General features: G+C 33.3%; 2 protein-coding genes across 2 annotated transcripts; one reads left to right on the top strand and one right to left on the bottom strand.

Moving 5' to 3' along the window:
* Nucleotides 1-13627: 13627 nt before the first annotated feature.
* Nucleotides 13628-17315, top strand: LOC139893875 (gibberellin 2-beta-dioxygenase 8-like). The gene is made up of 3 exons (XM_071877065.1): nt 13628-14121; nt 15269-15593; nt 16917-17315. Exons 1-3 carry the CDS (start codon nt 13661-13663, stop codon nt 17175-17177), a joined length of 1047 nt encoding a protein of 348 aa, XP_071733166.1. The 5' UTR covers nt 13628-13660; the 3' UTR covers nt 17178-17315.
* A 2749-nt stretch (nt 17316-20064) lies between these two features.
* Nucleotides 20065-21384, bottom strand: LOC139890216 (uncharacterized). Its single transcript, XM_071873112.1, has one exon. The coding sequence runs from the start codon at nt 21382-21384 to the stop codon at nt 20065-20067; it is 1320 nt and encodes a 439-aa protein (XP_071729213.1).
* Between the last annotated feature and the right edge of the window lie 2374 nt (nt 21385-23758).

The following is a 23758-nucleotide window of genomic DNA, read 5'->3' as shown; positions in this document are numbered from 1 at the left end:
CTAAAATAAGTTATTATTATTCCGAGTTTAACACATATACATATGTTAATTAAAAACAACCTTTTTGTTCTTATGTAGTGTTGGGTTGTAATTTTGGTTGTATGCCATAATTCCATCCAGTAGAGTGACAATAGAAAACTTTTGATGATAATCAATAAAAAACTTTTTTCCAAACTTGTCAAATGTTTTGTTAAAAACGTGACCGTTGAAAAAAGGAGGTTGAATAATAAAACTTAAAAAACAAATTATTTTTTTAAGAGTGTGCATCAAAATGGCCCGTTTAATAATGGGGAGTAAAAATATAGTCAAATTGTTTCAACGAACAAGGGTTCAATTGGATGTCTCTTAAAAAAAAATCTGCGGGTACGGGTGATGGATCCAATGGATCCGCATCCACGACCCGCGGGTGCTATCCCTAATTGTGACAAGTACAAATCAACTAAAAGTCTAAAAAATAAATGCTCTTATAGGGACCAAATGTTCACAATAATTGCCTAAGCTAAATATGAAACAAATAGTTCATAAAAAAAAAAAGGTCGTTGTGCGTTTTCGAGATGATAGCCGAAATACACTTACAAAAGTAGGTCAGCCGTCAATTCTTTATGGCCATATCAACGTAGATCAATAAAATCATTTATGGTTTTGATAAAAGATTAATTAAAAATTAATTGTTTTTTGGTCTTGGATTCTCGGTAACAAAAGCAAAGGTTGTTTTTGGTTGCCACAACAAACAAGACAGAGGTTGTTGACTTTTGTTGTTAAACATAGCACAAGTGAACAATAACAATAGATTATTGTTTTTGAAAAGAATAATGATGCGTTAATTTTATTGTATAAAATAAAATTAAAGAAAATGGTTTTCATTGATGACTATGAACAAACGCAAACAAAGTGTTTGTGGTATTTGGTGATTAAAAAAAAAAGTGCATCTAAAGCTTCTACTGAAAATAATATGCATCTAAAGCTTCTACTGAAAATTAATGTGCAAGGTACAACGTATAACTATATGGTCAAATTCATTTGAGCCTTCGGAGTCACAAGTATATGATGTATATATATATTACTCAATTAACAAAATAGTAAATCTAAATTAATTCATATGAATAGTAAAACGAAATTAATTAATTTACTATTCACATAAAAAAGCGCATATGATAAAAAGCGCATCGCATATGATAAGCGCATATGATAAAAAGCGAATATGATGAAAAGCACAACGCATATGATGAAAATCGCATATGATTAAAAGCGCATATGGTGAAAAACACAGCGCATATGATTAAAAGCGTATATGGTGAAAAGGATATATGATAAAAAAAAACACACATATGGTGATTTATAAAAAAAAAAAAAAAAAAAAAAAAAACACATATGGTGATTAATGGAAAGCACATATGGTGATTAATGAAAAGTATATTGTGAAAAAGAATCACAAATGTTTCTTGAAAGAATTCAAGGTAAGATATATGAACCAATTCATCCATCATGTGAACCATTTTGATATTTCATGGTTCTAATAGACGCATCTAGCGGATGGTCTCATATTTGTATGTTATCATATTTGTATTTTGATATTGTGAAAAAGAATCACAAATGTTTCTTGAAAGAATTCAAGGTAAGATATATGAACCAATTCATCCATCATGTGAACCATTTTGATATTTCATGGTTCTAATAGACGCATCTAGCGGATGGTCTCATATTTGTATGTTATCAAGCCGTAATATGGCATTTGCAAAGTTTCTTGCACAAATTATTAAATTGAGAACACATTATTCTGATTACACCATTAAAAGGATGAGACTTGATAATGCTGGTGAGTTAACATCTCAAGCATTTAATGATCATTATATATCTACAGGAATTGTTGTTGAACATCCAGTTGCTCATGTGCATACACAAAATTGGTTTAGCTGAATCAATAGATAAACGCTTACAGCTAATAACTAGACAATTGATAATGAGTACAAATCTCTCAATATTTATATGTGGACATGTAAATTTACATGCTGCGACATTAATTCGCATTATACCATGTGGAAGTCGTAAATATTTTCACTTAATACTTGATTTTGGCCAAGAGCCAAATATTTTCTACCTTAAAACATTGGTTGTGCAGTGTATGTTCCAATTGTATCACCACAACACAATAAAATGGTTCTTCAAAGAAAGATGATAATATATTTTGGATATAAAACATCTTCAATCATAAGATATATTGAACCCATGATGGGTGATGTTTTTACAGCACGTTTTGCTGATTGTCATTTTAATAAAACATTGTTCCCTAGATTAGGGGGAGAAATAAAAATAAAAAATAAAATGATGCTTCATGATGTGAACATCAATTAAGGTATATTGAACTCGCACAAAAGAATGTGAAACGAAAGTTCAAAAATAATGCATATGCAAGAACTTGCAAATTAATTACTTTATGCATTTACAGATATAAAAAAGTGACTAAATCATATATACCAGCGATAAATGCTCCAGCTCGAACTGAAATTCCAAAAGCTGGCAATAATGTCACTGTTGAGTCTTTGCCACGCATCAAACGTGGAAGATCAATTGGTTCCGAAGATAAAAATCCTCGAAAAAGAAAATCAGCTGATAATGAGGTAAGAGAAAGTGTTCAAGAAGAACCACAAATCAATATTCCTTCTGCAGAGGATATTGATAAATGTAAATACTAAAATTGCGATAAATTATGCAATATTATGGAACCAAAATGAAACTAAAATCTCTATGAGATATTTTCATATAATGTTACAATGACATCATGAATAAAGATGATGATCTGGAACTAAAATCTGTCATTGAATATACAAAATGGACATGATTGAGCTCAATGGAAAGGAGCAATAAGAGCTGAATTAGAATCGCTCGATAAAAGAAAAGTTTTCAGATCAATCGTTATCACTTTTAAAGATGTGAAACGTATGGGATACAAATGAATTTTTATCCGAAAAGAAATGTGCAAATGAAGTTACAAGGCAAAACTAGACTTGTAACTCAATATTTTCCACAAAGACCAGAAATGAATTAGGAGGAAAAATTATCCTCCTGTAATGGATACAATTACTTATTAGATACTTAATCAACCTGGTAGTTATTTAAATGCATCTCATGAATGTTGTTACTACTTATCTGTATGTATCACTTAATAGTGATATATATGAATATACCTAAAGGGTTAAGGTATCATAAGCATCTAATGTAAAACCCAAGGGAATATATTCCATTAAATCACAAAGATTTCTAAGTGGGTTTATACAAACGGGACGTATGTGGTATAACCGATTAAATGACTACTTGATAAAAAAAAGGGTATAAATATAAACTTATTTTGCACGTATGTTTTATAAAAACAATGTTCGGATATGAGATCGTAGTTGTTTATGTCAATGTTCTTAACATCATATGAACAAATAAAGAGATCTATGAAATCATTCAACTTCTAAAGAATTATTTTGAAATGAAAGATCTTGAAAAAACCAAGTATTACCTTGGATTGCAAATTGAGCATATGCCTAATGGTTTACTTGTACATCAAACAACTTATACCGAAAAGATTTTAAAACATTTTTTTTTAAAGACAAACTCATTGTTGTTAGATCACTCAATATTGACACTGATCTATTTCATCCCTGCGAAGAGCATGAAAATTTTAACAGATCGGAAGTTCTATATTTTAGTGCAATTGAGGTTCTTATGTATCTTATAGATTATACAAGATCTGACATTTCTTTTGCAGTTAATTTGTTGACAAGGTTCAGCTCAGCCCCTACCAAAAGACATTGGAATGGGATCAAACAAATAGTTTGATACCTTCGGGGAACTACTGATTTATAATTATTTTATTCTAACAACTCGAAACAAGATTTGTTTGGTTATACAGATGCAGATTATTTATCCTATCTACATAAAGCTAAATCTCAAACTGGATATGTATTCCTAAATGGAGGCACCGCAATATCATGACGTTCTCAAAACAAACACTTGTTGCAACATCATCAAATCATGCCGAAGTGATTGCATTACATGAAGCTACTCGGGAATGATTTTAGTTAAGATCAATGATACAAATCATTATTGATTCTTGTGGACTAGAACGCTATAAAAGCGTAACAACTATCTATGAAGATAATACAGCTTACATAATACAAATGAAAGAAGAGTATCAAAAATGACAGAACAAAACATAAATGCTGACGAGGCGCTAAAGCTATAAACGGTCTTAACGGTCATAAGTTTGATGGAAAAGAATGGTATATTGGTAAGGCTCAGAAAAAGACTGAAAGGGAATAGGAACTGAAACAACGGTTTGAACAAACCATGAAGGAGACTGTAGACAAATCACGAGGGCCAAACTTGTACATAAAAGATTTAGATGATACAGTTTCAGATGAAAACCTCAGATTTTTCTCATATACTCAAGATATCGTAAAAGACAACCAGATTAAAATGAGATACGTTCAATCAACAACTCTGCTGATCTTTATACCAAAGCACTGCTAACTGCTATTTTCAGAACACACGTTCATAATATTGGCATGAGGCATGTTCAGAAGATGTAACAACTCAGGCGTTGCCTACTTGAGGGGGAGTCAACTTTATGCTGCACTCTTTTTCCCTTAGCTAAAGTTTTATCCCAATGAGTTTTCTTTAGCAAGGTTTTTAACGAGGCAGTACTAGTTATTCTCTAATAAAATTGTCATCCAAAGGGGAGTGTTATAAAATATCTAGATTGTGTTATAAAATATCTAGATTGGATGTTAATTTTATTATTATTATATTTCTTGCATAGTAATATTTTATACTATAAATAGACATGTATGGTAACCATTTAAGGTGCACCATTTCTCTTGAAATATCAATATCAATATTTCTTCTCTCCTTCTTCTCTCTTTTTCTCTCTTTGTTCTTATAACCATTAAAGGTAGTTATAAGCCTACTGAATTATAACAGCAAAAAGGTTGTTGAAAAAATTACAGATTTAAATTTAAAAGGAAAAAATAAAAAAGGCGAAAAAATATGAAGAGCTAAAATCGGTCAAAAGATAATGTATGGTCGAAATAGAAAATTTGGTTAGTAAACCGGACAAAAAACTCACAGAGGCGAAGTGTAAATAATGAACTTTTTTTAAAGGAAAAAAATTGATGCAATGTAGTAAAATCAAACTTTGTAGACCAATATAAACCTATTACTTAACACCGGAACCTAATATTTACTTTGATTATATTATATAGGGGGTTTAGTTATATAGACCTACATTCCGGATGGAAAGACCCATAAGTCAAAAAGTAAAAAGAAAATGATTATTTAATGATTGTGTCTCTCATTCAATATTTTTTCCATTATTATTATTATTATTATTATTATTATTATTATTATTACATAAATATAAACGACAACTTCCAATGAGATAACTTGTCACGAGCTATATATTGACTTGCACGTAGAACTTTTACAGTATATTACCATTGAGTATTGAATTGAATTGAGTATCCCAATAAGTATTGAATTGAATTGAGTATCCCAATATATAGCATGTTGTCTCAAATTCTTACTAGTAAACTGTTGTACCTTGAAGGAGTCTACTACTGTTGAAGCAGAAAGAATCTGCAACAAAATAACAAATAAATTTCTGGGTTGAGTCGCGGACTAGGTCGCTTTCTTTAAGACGTTTGTGGTACTGCCCGGAATTGTGCTAGCAGACTATCAACCCCAACGCTCCCAGGATAAAACAGCCCAGTATAATTCACTGTGTTAAATCTCCACTGCACAATGGAGACTCCTAAATTCACACCCTCTTTTATTGCTTGGAAATTCAAAAGAAATTATATTGAAGTAAGTAATAAGAAACGAAGGCTTTTTTGTATGTATTTCTCTTACTTCACTTCAACTTGACTTATATAGCAAAAGTAGGAACGGATAGTTTTTATTATTTTGAGAAAAGTGGGTCTAGTACTAGTATTATGGGGAGCAAAATGAGGTGGGTATAATGACCGTTTATCATGGCAACAAGATTGAGTGTATGACCATGTCAAAAAAGAAAAAGTTCATCTCCACTTGATAATTTAATATTATTTTTAATAATTCATATAAAATTCCAACAATCCCCCACTTGAATTTTTAAAAATATTTCCAAAAGCAATATCTAAAGAAATATAAGATTGAGCATAAACAAGGTATCTTTCGACTTGAACCTTTGCGTAGTGAAAACAATTTAGAATGAACTAGAGTGACTTGTAGTCTTGAACTCTATCTCTAACAATGTATCACGCTCTACCTTTTCAGGGTGTAAGTTTAAAGCCCGTGCTTTAAAGCCATGCACGTCTATCCCAGTATAGTGAACGCTCTAGAAATCTGCCTCAATTTCATAGGAAGCGGCCTCACTTCCACATTCACATAGGTGAGTTTATCAAGAGCACTCATGTAGCTAGGTACTCCACTCCAACTAGAGTATAAATCTCATTAAGAGTTTCTATTAACTCATCCTAATATCGCTTCATGAATTCATGCGTTAAATTTATAGTAGCATGATCATTCTCATATCACAACACAATTTGTTATTACCCATTGAACCTATTTCATGGGATCTCCAGTCAATAGGTCGGGTTACTGTCATGTGTGACTCATCATTCTATTGGCATAAGTCCCATTCCTTTAGATGTTTTAAAGACTTTCTCTCTAGCTAGTCCTTTTGTCAATGGATCAGCTAGGTTCTCATCCGTGTGTACATGATCCACTCTAACTGCTCCTATAGAAAGGAACTCTCTAACTGTACAGTGTTTTCGACGTATTTGTCGTCTTTTACCATTGTAATAACGGTTCTGAACTTTAGCAATAGCCGCGGTACTATCGCAATGGATCAACACTGCAGGTACTGGTTTTTCCCAAAGAGGGATCTCAGCTAACAGACTTCTCAACCAACTTGCTTCTTCACTAGCTGTGGCTAATGCTATCAATTCTGATTCCATTGTTGATTGAGCTAGTATAGTTTGTTTCTTTGATTTCCAAGAAATGGCTCCACCGGCTATATTAAAAATATAACCACTGGTAGCTTTAGAATCATCAGATAATGTATTCCAATCAGCATCACTATATCCTTCGAGGACAGCGGGAAACTTGTAATAATGTAATCCAAGGTTCATGGTTCGTTTAAGATACCTCATGACCCGTTCTATAGCATGCCAGTGCTCAATACCAGGTCTACTTGTAAATCTGCATAATAATCCCACGACATAGGCAATGTCGGGTCTGGTGCAATCAGTGGCATATCTAAGGCTACCAATGATGCTCGCATAATCAGATTGTCTTACACTGTCACCAGTGTTTTTGAACAATTTGACACTTGGATCAAAAGGTGTACAAGCAGGTTTACAATTAAAGTAATTATATTTCTTCAAGATCTTCTCAATGTAATGAGATTGATCCAAAGAAATTCCCTTTTCAGACCTGGTAATTTTTATACCAAGTATCACGTTTGCTTCTCCTAGATCTTTCATGTCAAAGTTCTTACAAAGCATAGATTTTACATTATTTACGACATGAATATTAGACCCAAAAATTAGTAAATCATCTACGTACAAGCAAATTATAGTACAAATTCCATTATCAGACTTATAGTATATGCACTTGTCACTTTCATTTACACTAAACCCATTTGTGATCACAAGATTATCAAATTTTTCATGCCACTGTTTTGGAGCCTGTTTTAAGCCATATAAGGACTTATCCAATTTGCATACTTTATGTTCTTGACCATAAATTACAAACCCTTCAGGTTGATCCATATAAATCTCTTCATCTAACTTACCATTTAAAAAAGCAGTTCTAACATCCATTTGATGCACAACAAGATCATGCAATGATGCAAGCGCAATAAGAACACGAATAGACGTAATTCGAGTGACTGGTGAGTAAGTATCAAAAAAGTCAACATTTTCTTTTTGTCTAAATCCTTTTGCTACTAAACGTGCCTTAAATTTATCAATTGAGCCATCGGGTTTTAACTTCTTTTTAAGTATCCATTTACATCCTATTGTTTTACAACCTGGTGGTAAATCAACTAAATGCCACGTTTTGTTAGACTCAAGAGATTCCATTTCATCATTAATAGCTTCTTGCCACATATCAGCATCTATCGATGTTAAAGCTTCTTGGATACTAGATGGATCTTCTTCTAATGTATAAGCACAAAAGTCAGAGCCAAAGTTTTTAGTGATCTTAGCTCTTTTACTTCTTCTAAGTTCAGGTTCATTATCTAAATCTTCATCAACTACATTATCTCTAATTTTGAGCGTGTTACTAGTTAAAGCACCCCCACTATTTCCTGATTTAAATGGAAATTTATGTTCATAGAAATCAGCATCATTAGACTCTATTATTACTCGTGCATTTAAGTCAAAGAATTTGTACGCTTTGCTATTAATAGCGTAACCAACAAATACACATTCATATGCTCTACTAGCTAGTTTAACACGCTTTGGGTCAGGTATTCTTACATATGCTAAACAGCCCCAAGTTCTAAAGTAGGACAGATTAGGAGTTCTATTTTTTAAGATCTCATATGGAGAAGTTTTACTTTTATACTTAGGAACTCTATTAAGAACATAACATACAGTTAAAAGTGCTTCTCCCCACCAATGAGAAGCAGCTCCAGAATTTAATAAGATAGCAACAACTGATTCTGTTAATGTTCTATTTTTTCGCTCAGCTTTACCATTCATTTCAGGCGAGTAAGGTGCTGTTTTCTCATGTATAATCCCATGTGTTTTATAAAAATCAATAAATATACTTGAATCATATTCGGTGCCTCTATCACTTCGAAATCTTTTTATTTTTCTATTAAATTGATTCTCAATTTCAGTAATAAAAACTTTAAATAGATCAAGTGCATCACTTTTGTTTTTCATTAAATACACCCAAGTATAGTCTGAACAATCATCAATGAAAGTGATAAAATAACGTTTACCATTTCTTGTTAAAGTTCCATCTAGCTCACAAATATCAGAGTGTATTAATTCTAAGGGCTCTGTTATTTTATTAGTCACCAACCTATGAGGAGTTTTTGTAATTTTAGCCTGACTTCAATATTCACACTTTTCAAATTCATTCATAGATACTTTAGGAATCAAGCCTAAGCTACTCATGTTTTTAACTAGTCGCTTGTTAACATGACAAAGTCTAGCATGCCAAATATTAAAAGTACACAACATGTAAGCAGAAACATTCATTTTATTAACTTCAACATTTAGTTTAAACATGCCCTCAGTAGCATAACCTTTCCCTACAAACATTCCATTTTTAGTTAAAGTAAATATATCAGCCCCTGTAATCTGAGTGAACCCAGCCTTGTTGAGAAGATAACCCGAGACCAGATTCTTTCTTATCTCTGGAGTGTGCAAAACATCTTTAAGAATTAAAGTTTTTCCAGAGGTAAACTTCAGTTCAATGTTCCCCATACCAGCAACATTAGTGGTGTGAGTATCACCCAACAACACTTTCATATCCTCGCTTGCAACAGTGTATGTTTTGAACATACTTCGATCATTGCAAACATGACGCGAAGCACCCGAGTCTATCCACCACCCATCTGATTGACCTACAAGGTTAATCTCAGTAATCATAGCTACCATTGGCAACTCTTCAGTCAGGTTGACACCAGGAGTGGTGTTGGACCTGTTCCTACACTTGCGTGCCATATGACCCGGTTTGCCACAATTGAAGCAAAGAAAAGGTTCCGAGTCATTCTTAATAGGTGGTTGGTTCTTGTTTTGGTTCTTCTGTGGATACCAATTCTGGTGGTTCCCCCGAGGATGAATGTTGCGGGTTTGGTTCGACTTACGATTCTGATTCTTGAAGTTTTTACCTGTTGGTTTCAGAAAAGCAGCTGATTTTTTGCTAGTGTTGTTGTTTGTAGAAACAAACAACACTTCCTCTTTCTGGTCTTGTTTACGGGCTTCCTCCTCAATGCGAAGGCGGGTGATCAGACTTTCAAGTGAAAATTCTTTGGTTTTGTGCCTGAGAGTATTTTTAAAATCTTTCCACGAAGGAGGTAATTTATCAATAATAACAGCAATTTGAAATTTTTCATCTAGAGACATACCTTCAGAGATGATTTCATGGGCTATTTTCTGAAGTTCATGGGATTGAGTCTCCACTGACTTGTCGTCAGTCATGGAGAATTTGAGATAGCGACTTACAGCATATTTCTTTGCTCCTGCTTCTTCAGTGTCATACTTTTTCTGCAATGCCTCCCATAGTTTTTTAGAGTCGAAATCATCAGAGTTGTAGTAGTCATAGAGATCATTTGACAACCCATTGAGAATGTAGTTTTTGCAAAGATAATTATTATCCTCCCATGTTTTCAAAGCCTTAGCTTGCTCTTCGTCTACCTGGTCAGCAGCTTCATTAACATTAGGTTTCTCTGTTGTAAGAACAGAGTTAACCTTCTTCATGGTAAGAAAAAACAACATCTTTTGTTTCCATCGCTTGAAGTGAATGCCCTCAAATTGAAACGGCTTGTTGAGATCAAGAGTAGCAACACCAGAATTTTCATTAGTAGTCATGGTTAAAAACCAAAACGTCTTAAAATTGTTGTACCTTGAAGGAGTCTACTACTGTTGAAGCAGAAAGAATCTGCAACAAAATAACAAATAAATTTCTGGGTTGAGTCGCGGACTAGGTCGCTTTCTTTAAGACGTTTGTGGTACTGCCCGGAATTGTGCTAGCAGACTATCAACCCCAACGCCCCCAGGATAAAACAGCCCAGTATAATTCACTGTGTTAAATCTCCACTGCACAATGGAGACTCCTAAATTCACACCCTCTTTTATTGCTTGGAAATTCAAAAGAAATTATATTGAAGTAAGTAATAAGAAACGAAGGCTTTTTTGTATGTATTTCTCTTACTTCACTTCAACTTGACTTATATAGCAAAAGTAGGAACGGATAGTTTTTATTATTTTGAGAAAAGTGGGTCTAGTACTAGTATTATGGGGAGCAAAATGAGGTGGGTATAATGACCGTTTATCATGGCAACAAGATTGAGTGTATGACCATGTCAAAAAAGAAAAAGTTCATCTCCACTTGATAATTTAATATTATTTTTAATAATTCATATAAAATTCCAACATAAACTTTTACGTGTGAGAATGCTTGAAGTTTGACCACCGCCTGACTCATCTCCCATGAATTCCTTTGAATAGTTGAACATCATTTCTTCACTTGTTATTTGTTTAATGCACTGGCTTTGTAATAGAGTTTAAAAGAATAACTAAGAGATATGATTCAATTATAACAAAATAAATCTTCCGATATATTTTAAGTTTAATTGATATAATATTTTATTTGAAATAAAAAAAAATTACCGACAAGCTAATAACTCAATGGTATCTATTGCCTATGCGTTAATTTTGAAGTTGAATCCTGTTAAATGAAACCTTTGAAAATATGGGCATGGTTCGAGCCTCACTCGCAGCAAGAAGTTACCCCTCTTGGTGCAGCGAGATTCAATTCCTCTCTTTCCAATCACGTATCGATTGAGGTATTTACGGGTGTGAAAATGGGGCTTCAAATCCACCCTGTCATTTTTAAAGCCAATTAGACCATATATATATATATATATATATATATATATATATATATATATATATATATATATATATATATATATATATATATATATATATATATATAAAACTATAAACGATGTATCAATTCTTCTATAACCTTCTTTTATCGATCTTCATTTCTCTTCCATATTCAATAAATGAAACTCATTTATCATATGAGAACTCATAATTAAGAGCACGATGTACCGTGACACTGTTTTTCAGTGTGCATTTCGGAATCTTAAAGAGACACTAAAATTGTGTATATTTTTATTTTTATTATTTATTCCTTTTTTTAATTATGATTAATATTAATTAATTTTACTTTAAGTAAAACAATATAATTAATAAATAATGATTACATAAAAAATATAAATAATACTAACAATTACAATTGAAAATTCTTAAAAATAATTACAGTTATTTAATACCACAAAATATAAAAAAAATTAGAATAATTTAAAGTCTTAAAAATTAATAATATAATTACTCAAAAAAAAACATGAAATACGATTTATATATATATATATATATATATATATATATATATATATATATATATATATATATATATATATATATATATATATATATATATATAAGAAATACAATTGAATAGATTGTAACCGAGTCTTGACTCACGTATCCTGACTCGAAACTGCCCAAATCAGATGGACGCTCACGATTTTCATCAAAAAAAAAATATAAAACACAACTCAAATCTAGAAGAGTGTATGTATATTTTTTTAATGACAAACTCACACATCCACCTAATACTAACATGAATATATACACCACAAAATGTCACAAGCATGACTTGAACCCTCAACCTCAAGGTTATAAGGGTGATCTCAATACCACCAAGTCATTGGCTCTTTGGTAGAAGAGTGTATATTGGATCGTTCTTTTTTAGCATCACAATTGTTATCTCGCATAAAAAACATAAATACTTTCTTGTTTGCGTCGCAATACACAATATCCAATAAGATGTGGGGTATTTCTTCTCCTAGGAAGCCACATAACCTTGATATATTGAAGTCGGTTACATCAATATTATTAAATGATTTTTTCTCCCGCTAGTGTATGACTTCTAGTCATACACTACTGTACCCCGTAATGTACGTCTGTTGAAACCAAAATCGGATTAATGGAGATAAGTAATGGTTGAAAGTAGAAAAATTATATAAATTGTGTGAGGAAATGTAGAGTATTAGATGACATTGTATAAAATGTGTGTGAAACGTATGAAACGGAGTTCTGTTAATATATTGATGAGATAAAATGGTTTAAAGCTAAAAGGGAAAAAATAAAGCTGAAAACAAACTCTGTACGTGTAGAATTTTGAAAAAAAAAAATCAAACGGTTAAAACACAACGTCGGAATCTCGACGCAGAAAAATCGACACCGGCATTCGACGCCGGCACGGTGTTGGGTTTAGTTACGTGCCCGGCGTCGATTTTGTTAAAGAGCTAAAAATTGATCGACACCTCGAACTCTAAATTACGTGGTCAAAGATAATTGCACCCTTTTGTCATCCGGCACATTCTTACTATGGCCTTTTTAATGTAAAAAAGTCAACCATTCCAGCAAATCATATATTTCACCGTTTCAATAGTTAAAGTTTGGTTCCCATTACTCACCTTTTGTCCATTCACACTACAAATCATATACTCGTATTTTTTAACATTATTCGGTGCCAAATTCTTTGATTTTGTGTAATCTATGCAGACTTGATCCTTTTTGGGCCAATATAAATCCAAGTCCGCAACAGTTTGACATTTGTCAAAATTAGGAAGCTTTGCCCCTCTCTTCATATTAGCTTGGTCAACTTTCAATTTTCAATTTTCAATTTTCAACCTTTATAATTTTAATTTACTATACTAAAAGACCAATTTCCATGCAATCTTTTGTTGTTTTCTTCTTGTAGTTGTCTCTATAAACATAACTATAAAACCCCCTCTTTGTGATCATATATTTGTATCATTCTACTTTTGTTTATTAAACTTTACAAATCCCTCGTGCATCAAGATTGTGTGAAAATGATTGACTCCAAACAAAATCCACCTCTCCTTCAAGACTACACTCAACTTTTGAACCATTCTAGTAGTGCCCTTGACGTAAAAAAGTGCGTAAACCATGAACCGGGGCTAGAAGAACGCGAGCTTCCGGTTGTGGACCTTTCGAGCTTATGGAGCCCGAACGAAAATCAGAGGGCTTCGTGTGCTTCCGAGATATGTAAGGCTTCGGCCGAATGGGGTTTCTTTCAAATTATTAATCATGGAATTAGCCTTGAACTTCTTAGAAAAATGAGGAAGGAACAAGTGGAGTTGTTTAAGGCACCATTTGAACAAAAATCGAATTCCGGGCTTCTTGATAACTCGTATAGATATGGAAACAAAACTGCAACATGTCCAAAACAATTGTCATGGTGTGAAGCTTTTCATGTTCCTCTTACAAAGATTTCTGATAACTCTTGTTATGGAGAGTTTAACTCATTGAGGTATTACTTTTACTTCCTAATCTATTCATTTACTTTTCATGATCTTTATTATCGCCTTTTCGAAAAAATCTCATGCCACTATTTTGCCATGAATGTTTCAAACATATATAATAGAAAGTTCACATTATGATAGTAACTTATGTTTGAACACAAGGGATGTGTTTTCTTGAGTTTACATTAGGAATATGATGTATATAATCGGATATACTTTTCTGGTTTAGGTTATGTGTTGAAGAGATATATATATATTTACTTTGATATACGCGATCTAACTGTTTATTTATCTATCTGATCCTCTTACATTTCTTTCCCTGGTCACCCCTATATATTTGAATTCATATAAGTACTTCAAAATATGATGTGTACGCTATAGTTTAAAGTCATAGTGCTTATTTAATTAATCTGAAACATATTAATATATTACAAAAGGCATATTTTGTCTAAAGTAAAGAATAAACTAATGAAAAGTCTCTTAAGCCACAACCACTTTTGAATTCTTAAATCTATAAAGGAGAAATTGAAGCATAATGTTACAAAATCTCTTCCAAAATTAGATGATTAAATAGTAACTGTATGATCCGAAAATGGGAAAAATAGTTCTCTGTCGGGTTTCATTACTTTTTTAATTCGAAGATGCTTTATGTAGCAGTTAGGGCCGACATTTTTGTTATGCTATTTTATAGTACTTATCTTTTCAACTGTTATAATAAATAATTAGTTATAATTATTGGAGTGCTCCACCAATATTTATAATAATCAAGTGATGTTAGAATAAATTTTAGAGAGAATCAAAGTAGCTAGTAATTGGAACTAGAATATTATCATTAATTATAAACGGCTTAAAGTTATGGAATAAAAGTATATATTATAGTTATTTATTTATATATAGATCCTAACTAATTACCTAAATATATTGCCTTTTTAAGAGATAAAATTAATAAACTGATAAACCGGCCACTAGTATTTGGAAAACGTTCATAACTGACGATAATTATTGACTCATACTTCTCATTGAGGACTAATTTAAGTTGTATGTAATTATCTACTACTAATTTACTAATCGAATGATTCAGCATTGAATGTTGAAATGTAATGGAAAATAAGTTAAAATGAAGCAAAGTAATTAAGAACTTTTGTTTTGGTATAGGGAAGTGATGCAGGAGTACGCGAGTGCAATGCAACAACTCGCAAATTTAATAGCGAAAGTACTGGTAATGAACATGGGGGTACGAAAAGGTGAATGGGAAGACAAGTGTGATGCAAGCACATGTTTCATGAGGCTGAACCGATACCCGCCATGTCCCATATCCTCAGAGGTTTTTGGACTTGTGCCCCACACCGACAGCGATTTCCTAACCATTTTGCACCAAGATGAACATGTTGGTGGGCTTCAACTTATGAAAGATTCTAAATGGATGGCCGTTAAACCTAACCCTGATGCCCTTGTTGTCAACATTGGTGACCTTTTTCAGGTATATTTTCTTTTACCCTTGTGCATGTGATGAACACCTTTTATATAATTGATCAACTTTTTATGTCAATGGGAATAATTATATGTGGTAAAGGTGTTATCCGGAAACTTTAGTTTTGAATGTGCTCATTCCCAACCCTTAATGTATCGTATAAGCCTTTAATTTAGGAGTAAATGCATGCATCTTTTTACGAATGTCAATGAATCAAGGAAGAATCAAAACGCCATTGACCTTAAGGTATCGAGTAGCCCTTTCAACCAAGAGGTCGTGGGTTCGAGCTTTGTAAATATCCGTGAAAAAAATTGTATAGGGTCGAGGAAAACATTTGCTAAACTCGAAAAACAAAGCTTAAATTTCTCGAACCATTAGATATGATATATTATTTCTACATGTGTTATAAGACCACTTGTAGTGGTTGGGGGCGTTGGTTGAGGGCGTGTGTTGCTTTTTGTACCTTTTTGATGACTAGGAAGTGTGGGTTATTTTTTTGGAGTAGTGGTGTTGTGGGTTTTTGGTGTGGGTTAAGAGTATTATGATGATGTGCTAAAATATAATTGGGTTAGGTATTAAAAGGGATATACAATAATATTTTTAAATTAATAAAAAATTAAAAAAAGTAAACAACACACCGTTGCCATCCCCGTTGTAGGCTCAGGCACGCTCCTCTTCACCCTTCTAACCACGCCTCGATACGGGAGGTGGGGGGCGGCGCCAGGTTACACATCACCCTCCCACGCCGTTTTCCTCCACCGCTACAACAGGTCTAAAGAAGCAAAATTTGTGTCATCAGGTGTAATATATACATCTAAACAACATGATTATGCAATTTTTGTGACAACAACGACAACAATACTCAATTATCATCTCTAAGAGGTATGAAGAATATAAAATGTAAACAATTTATTCCTATACTAAGATTAAAAAGGTAGTCGTTTGTCTGTCGGCCAAGAGTAAAACAAAGTCACCCTCTCTCTATCCAAAGGCATATATTTTATTCAAGTACGAATAAAAAAAATACGTATATCATCACGTATGCTTCGTCATAAAACTTTTGAGCTAGATACTTTTAAGTTATTGACATGGTAAAATAAGTCAACAAATGGAAGGTTTAATAATAAATCATGGAAAGAGAAAGGAATAGTAATATATGATTTTTATATTCGACCAAAAAGTGTAGTTGTTAAGATATTACATTACAATAAATCACTTTAAAGTCAAAACTTTTAGCAGAATATAATTTTAAGTCTGCATTAATTTTTTTTTTATTCAATGGTTCGGTATTAAAGAAGCATATGACACTAACTAAATGAACAAAATTTGCAGGCATGGAGTAATGACGTTTACAAAAGTGTTGAACACAAAGTGATGGTAAACCGTGAAGTAGAGAGACACTCGATAGCCTACTTTTTGTGCCCGTCTTATGAGTCGATCATTGGTTGTTGTGACCAAGAAAAATCGACTTATAGAAAGTTCACATTTGGAGAATATCGAAGTCAAATTCAGCAAGATGTTCGAGCCTTTGGTCACAAAGTAGGCCTTCCAAGATTTCTTGTTTCGAACAGAGACACATCAATGAGAGTGTGATTGTAATCATATATACTTACTTATTATGGATATATATATAACTAATCTCTTAAGTACTTATTGGTTCATATTATGTTATATCTACTTGAGAGAATTTTCTTCATAGAAAGATTAATTTTTATTTTTTTTTAATCATATAGCAGCACTTATAAATTATATTTGTAATATCACATTATAATACAAGGAATGAAATGATGATATATATTTATTTTTTTTTGAAAAGCAAGAAAATATTATTAATATTGGAATGTGAGATTACATGTACCTATATATCTATACAATGGACAATCGAATTATACGGAAGTAATGTTTATTGTGAAGATAACCGAAAAGACCAAACCATTTGTAACGAGGAATAAACGAACTTGAAGGAACAAGCCGGGGGAAAGGGGATAACAGTGACGATCAGAGCGACAACAAATTTACCCGGCCAAACGCCCCGATTAATCAACCCTTGCTAGAAATAGAAAGGAATTAAACGGCATCCTCAAACAACATTTGGTAATTAACCGACACCTACACTATTATGGGAATCCGCAACATAAGAAGATGGATTGATTAACCATTGATGCCATTCAATTTGCTTCTTTCTACTCAAACGTTTGGATATCCAACTAAAGCTTTGAGATTGAATTTCGGATATTATGGTTGCGGGGGACCATTCTTTCTTTGAGAAGACTTTTAAGTTTCTATGTTTCCAAAGTGTGTAGCACACGGTCCGTTTGGTAGCTTGCCACAAGGAGGCGCCAATATTGGAACTAGTAAAAGATTGTTGATTGATTATGGCATCGTCGATATTTGAGATCAAGGAGGTAGATTGGTTCCACCAAATTAGTATAAGCGACCAAATTTGTGCTATTTTTGGACAAAGTACCATAGCGTGATCAATTGTTTCGGTGTCCGTGTTACAAAGTGGGCAAAGGATGGTATCGAGATCAATGCCTCTTTTGTCTAATTCTACCCTTACCGGTATTTTGTTTTGGGCAGCTCTCCAAGCAAAAATGTTAACCTTTTGAGGGATGTATTTGTTGCGTGAGATCGAAAAGTTTAGTGTGTGGTTTCCGAGTTTTAGGTTGTTAATTATTTGAGCTAACGATCTAGTAGTGTAGATGCCGGATGGGTCGAGAGCATATTTCCAACTGTCGGGTTTTTCGGATAGTTTGATGGAAGACACAATATTGTTAATTTCGTTGAGCTCATTTAGTGCCCTTCCGCTAGGAGGACGGATCCACGACCAATTACCACAAGATGATGTGCCAATGTGAGAAATTCGGTCCGCGACATAAGCATCTTTATTAGAATCAAGCATGTATAGCCTATGGAATAAAGTGCAAAAACTTTCGGAGCCACACCAATTGTCTTTCCAAAATTTTATAGATTCACCATTTTCAAGTTGTTTGGATATGGAATTAGAAAACGAAGCTCCAGTATCATCTGCAATTGTACCTGCTTTAATAATTTCTTTCCAAACGGTTCTACCTGAAATGTTTCTAACAGAAATGTTAGTAGCCAACCCGCCCCCCGCCCCATAAATACTTGTGATGATTTTAACCCAAAGAGCATTCTTTTCGTTTTTGAAACGCCACCACCATTTACATAGTAGTGATATATTTTTACTAAAAAGAGAACCAACGTTTAAACCGTCTTTATCATATGGAAGTAAAATTTGGTCCCATTTAATCCAATTAATTTTGTTATATGTGTTAGACCCGCCCCAGAAAAATTTTCGTCTTTTAGATTCGAGTGATTTAAGAATCGAGGTAGGTACGTGGAATAAGGAAAAATAGTAGAGAGGAATACTACTTAGGATGGATTTGATGAGGGTTAAACGACCACCAACGGAAATAGATTTCGCTTTCCAATCGGAGAGCCTTTTGTCGAATTTCTCGACGATCGGCTGCCAAGAGGAAGCGTGGGATGTGGGAACACCGATGGGTAGTCCCAGGTATGTGAATGGAGTGGTACCAATAGAGCAGTTAATATATTTGGCCATTTGTTCAGTTTCGATCTTGGGGACTCCAATTCCGTAAAGTTTGCTTTTTTTAAAGTTAACTTTTAGACCCGAGATTTTTTCAAAGCATTTAAGGAGTTTGGAAATGAATTTAGCGTTTCTTTTACTCCATTCGCCGAAGAAAATTGTGTCATCAGCGTATTGGAGGTGAGTAATTGTGATATTATCGTTACCAACATTTATGCCCCGAAGATGACCATTATTTAGAGCACGTTTGGTAAGAATGTTAAGACCTTCAGCGACAATGATGAAGAGAAAAGGTGAAATTGGATCCCCCTGGCGGATGCCCCTTTCCGGAGTAAATTCCATTGTGGGGGAACCATTGATGAGGACGGATATAGAAGACGATGTGAGGCATGCTCGTATGAAACTAATCCATTTGGAACCAAATCCCATGTGGTGCATGGTTTCAAATAAAAAGTCCCATTCAATACAATCGAAAGCCTTTTCAAAGTCTACCTTAAATACGAGGCCTTTATCTTTTTTACGTTTTAGTTCATCGATTATTTCGTTGGCAATGAGGACACTGTCGAGGATATTCCTACCTTTGAGGAATGCAGTTTGTTCACAACCTATTACTTTATGGATTACTTTTGCTAGACGATTAGAAAGAATTTTAGTTAGAATCTTGTAATAGCTTCCAGTGAGACAGATAGGACGATATTCGTTCAGGCCGATGGGGTTAGATCTTTTTGGAATTAGAGTGAAAAATGAGGCATTACATCCTTTGGAAATTTCAGACTTGGTCCAAAACCAATCAAGGGCATTATTGAGTTCATTTTTTATAAGATCCCAATGCTTTTTGAAGAATTTCATGTTAAAACCATCGGGACCCGGGGCTTTTGAATTTTCACATTCATTGAGGGCATCCCATATTTATTTTTCGTTAAATTTTGATTCAAGAATGAGGTTATCATGAGGTGAGATGTATTCAAGGTGAGGCGCATTATCAAAAGGACAACGGCTTTTAAGATTGTTGCTTTTAAAAATTGATTTAAAGTATAGGAACGTTTCATGTTTTATAATGTTTGGATCTTCAGTCCATGTGCCGTTAATTGAAATACCATTAATGTTATTTTTATTCGCCCGTCTTTTGATAAAGTTGTGGAAGTATTTTGAGTTTTCATCACCTTCGAGGGCCCATTTAATACGTGATTTTTGCTTTAGCATCTTTGTTTTCTTTTTTTCTTTTTCGAAATATAGCATTTTTTCTTCAACCCATTTTAACCTCTCAGTCTCAGTTATAGGTCTGGTTTCAGCGATTTTTTCCCATTCGTTAGTAGCTTTTAGGTGATCGTGAATTTGGGAGTCAAGGTTGTCAAGTTGCATACTATGTTTTTTAAGTTCCATTTTGACATTTTTTAATTTATTACGAAAAATACAGTCTGGACGATTACCGTTTACAGGTGTAGACCAAGCTGATATAATTACTTTGTCAGCATCTTTTAAGTCTAACCAAGTATTGAAAACACGAATCGGTTTTGGGCCAGAATCAAAAAAATTATTACGGAGGATTATAGGGCAATGATCAGAGAGGTCACGATCGAGGGTTTTGGATGAGATATTAGGCCAGATTTTGAGGATGTCGTCTGAAATTAAGAATCTATCTAATCTGCTGAATTTCATTCTTTTTTCGCAGATTCTGGTGAATTTTTTGCCACCAAGAGGAAGATCAATTAGACCGGTTTGATTGATGAAATTGTTAAACTTGTCGGACCATATTTGATTAAATTCACAATTCATACGTTCGGAAGGGTTTCTAACTTCATTGAAGTCCCCAAAAATTATGAACGGAGTGTTAATCGAGTTAATAAGTGAGGTTAGTTCGTTCCACATTCTTTGTTTTTTCGAAAATGAGTGAGGACCGTAAACATTGATGATAAAAATCTCGGAATCGTAACCCGCCCATGATCCTTTGATTGCTAAAAAGAATTCACCTTCAATTGCTAGGTCAAAGGAGAAAGTATTACAGTCCCAAATTAACATGATCCCACCCGAGGCACCTATGGAGTCTTTTTGGACGAATTTAAAATCGGAATTAACCCAAAACCAATCAATTAAATTATCCGTAGTTTGACCACATTTAGTTTCTTGTAACCCTAAAATCGTTGGTTTCTCTTTGTTGCAAATACGTTTTAACCAATTTAATTTTCCAACCTGTCTAATACCGCGAATGTTAAGTGAAATTGTACACATAGAAAAAACTTACAGAGATACGGGTGATAAAGGAGGTCCATCTAGCGATTGTTCCACCGAATGCCGAGGCTTTGTTCGAATTCGTTTGTATCCAAGCTATTAATTTTTGAGTTTTCACGTGAAGCTTTGGTATTACCATTAATAGACCCAGGTTCATTACCACTTACACTTTTAGCTCTACAACCCGTGACCGAAGATGATTTATTGAGTTTCGAAAGTTGTGATAACCGGAGTTTTTGACCACTTCGTGCTAGGTGTTTGATATACATAATATTTGATCTAGGTCTTTTGTATGGAGTATTTTGTGTGTTACGAGTAGGAGGTACGTTAGGGGGTTTAGGTTTGAGTATATATTGATATTAACAATTGCCCCGGCTCCCTTTTGATGCGTCAGTGTTAGCCTGTTACAGATCAAAAAGAAAAATAAGAACAAAAAAAATAAAATTAGATAACTTATTCTAGAACATTGATGGACACTTGAATCATCACAATATAATCTAGTGATTGGTAACTAATATTTTACAAGAGGTCTAAGATCCTTTATTATTATTCAGATTACTTACGTTACATATTTGAACTTTGCAATTGATTATATAAGCAACTGATTATATAAGCTCGTGTATCCGGTACCTTCAAAGTATAATACATCTACTTGTGTTTATACCTAAATATTACTATTATCATAATTCATACACTTACCATAATAAGGGCATTTGGCATCGGGATAACTCTTCAAACTTGAGATTATGAATTCAAGTCGCGTGGTTAACTATTTGTAATTGGGTGTGTGTGTGGTCTTTTAAAACATTATATTATATATACTCCTGAACAGCATGAATGCACATTTTTTGTGAATAAAGTCATAAACTAAAACCGCACATTCAAATATTGAAGATTCAACGGATCCATTGAATAGTTAGTTTCTAGCTATCTTATTTGTGTTGTATCAACAAGATGTAGGGTTAGGTCCACTTCGTTGGGCCACAAGCTCAAATGAAAAGAAATAAAGGAAATTATAAAACAAAAAAAAGGTAGGATAAGTTGTAAAAGAAAATTTTGGAAGAAAAAAAAAACGTGTTTCAATATTCTAACGCAAAACAAAACGCAAAAATCAAAACGCAGAACTGAAGCGTAAACGTGAATCGAAACGAGGAAACCAAAACGTGGAAGCCCGCTTGTTGGGCATGAAAATAAAAAGAGCGGACAAGCTTAAAATAGATTTGTGAGTGAACAATATTGTTGAGATATATTTATTGTTTTTTGCTATTTTAACAAAAGACAAAAAATAAGTTGAAACTTTAGTTTACACAATTCCAAAATAAAAAGGGTTGAAACAAATGTGCCAAAGGTAAAAAGGGGTAAGAGTTGAAAGAAATTAGAAGTTGAAACGAATGTGTGAAAGTTAAGTAGAGGTAAAAGTTCAAAGAAGTTTAAAAGAGGTGAAAGGTAGAAGGCGGTTAGAAGTAAAAGTTGGAAAAGGGTAAAAAGGATAGGCGGTTAAAAGTAAAGGTTGGAAAAGGGTTAAAAAAAAAAGGGATTTTATGTGGTAAGTAGAATGTAGTATAATTAAAATCTCGTGAATTTTTATAAGACAAATAATACGTATATATTATCATCATCATGTATGATTACATAAAAATTTTAAAAGAGCTAGATTCTTTCATCCACTGACATGGTGAAATAAGTCAACTAACGGTAGGTCTAATAATTTGGGAAATAGAAAGGAGAAGTCAGAAGTGTATACAATAATCACTTAAACGTCATAACTTTTTAAAGAATGTTAAATTATTAGTCTGCAATTATTTTTTATTCAATTCAATGAAGCATATGACACTAATTTATAGCATATTAGAAATTTGCAGGCATGAAGTAATGACGTTTACAAAAGTATTTGAACACAGAGTGACGGTAAACCGCTATGTTAAATTTAGATTTTTACCGTCAATTGATACGCTATGTAAAACCATCTTAACGTTCTAAAGCGTTATAAGATCACGGATAATGGTGATTGTGAGGTGAAGTATATATGGTGTATTTTTTGGGGCAAGCCGCTGACATGGCCATGACAGGAGAATAAAGGAATTGTAAAATGAGGGGCTTTTGTAAGGGCGTTTATGGGCGACGTGGTAAAATTTGATTGGTATTTGAGGTGTAAATAAATTAAAGTTGGAGAGATAAAATATCTAGAACCAATCATGGACTGCCACCTCATTGTCACGCCCACTCTCCTCAGCGTGTTTTATAACGACCCTCATTTTTTTTTTCTTTCCATCTATATAATGCCCGAACAAAAGACTTAAGTAAAATGAATAAACTCTAAGTATTAATAAAAGGTCGTTATATAACATACGAAATTAACGAATGTTAAACGAAT

This window comes from Rutidosis leptorrhynchoides, chromosome 2 (assembly GCF_046630445.1).
Source record: "Rutidosis leptorrhynchoides isolate AG116_Rl617_1_P2 chromosome 2, CSIRO_AGI_Rlap_v1, whole genome shotgun sequence".
NCBI classification, from domain to species: domain Eukaryota; kingdom Viridiplantae; phylum Streptophyta; class Magnoliopsida; order Asterales; family Asteraceae; genus Rutidosis; species Rutidosis leptorrhynchoides.
This window is presented reverse-complemented; position numbering and strand designations above follow the sequence as displayed.

What these genes read in the sequence shown, in the direction of transcription:
- LOC139890216 (XM_071873112.1), bottom strand. Translation starts at nt 21,384, where the DNA reads ATGTGTACAATTTCACTTAACATTCGCGGTATTAGACAGGTTGGAAAA.
- LOC139893875 (XM_071877065.1), top strand. Translation starts at nt 13,661, where the DNA reads ATGATTGACTCCAAACAAAATCCACCTCTCCTTCAAGACTACACTCAA. An exon ending in GGAGAGTTTAACTCATTGAG is followed by an intron (nt 14,122 to 15,268) that starts GTATTACTTTTA and finishes GTTTTGGTATAG; the next exon opens with GGAAGTGATGCAGGAGTACG. An exon ending in ACATTGGTGACCTTTTTCAG is followed by an intron (nt 15,594 to 16,916) that starts GTATATTTTCTT and finishes CAAAATTTGCAG; the next exon opens with GCATGGAGTAATGACGTTTA.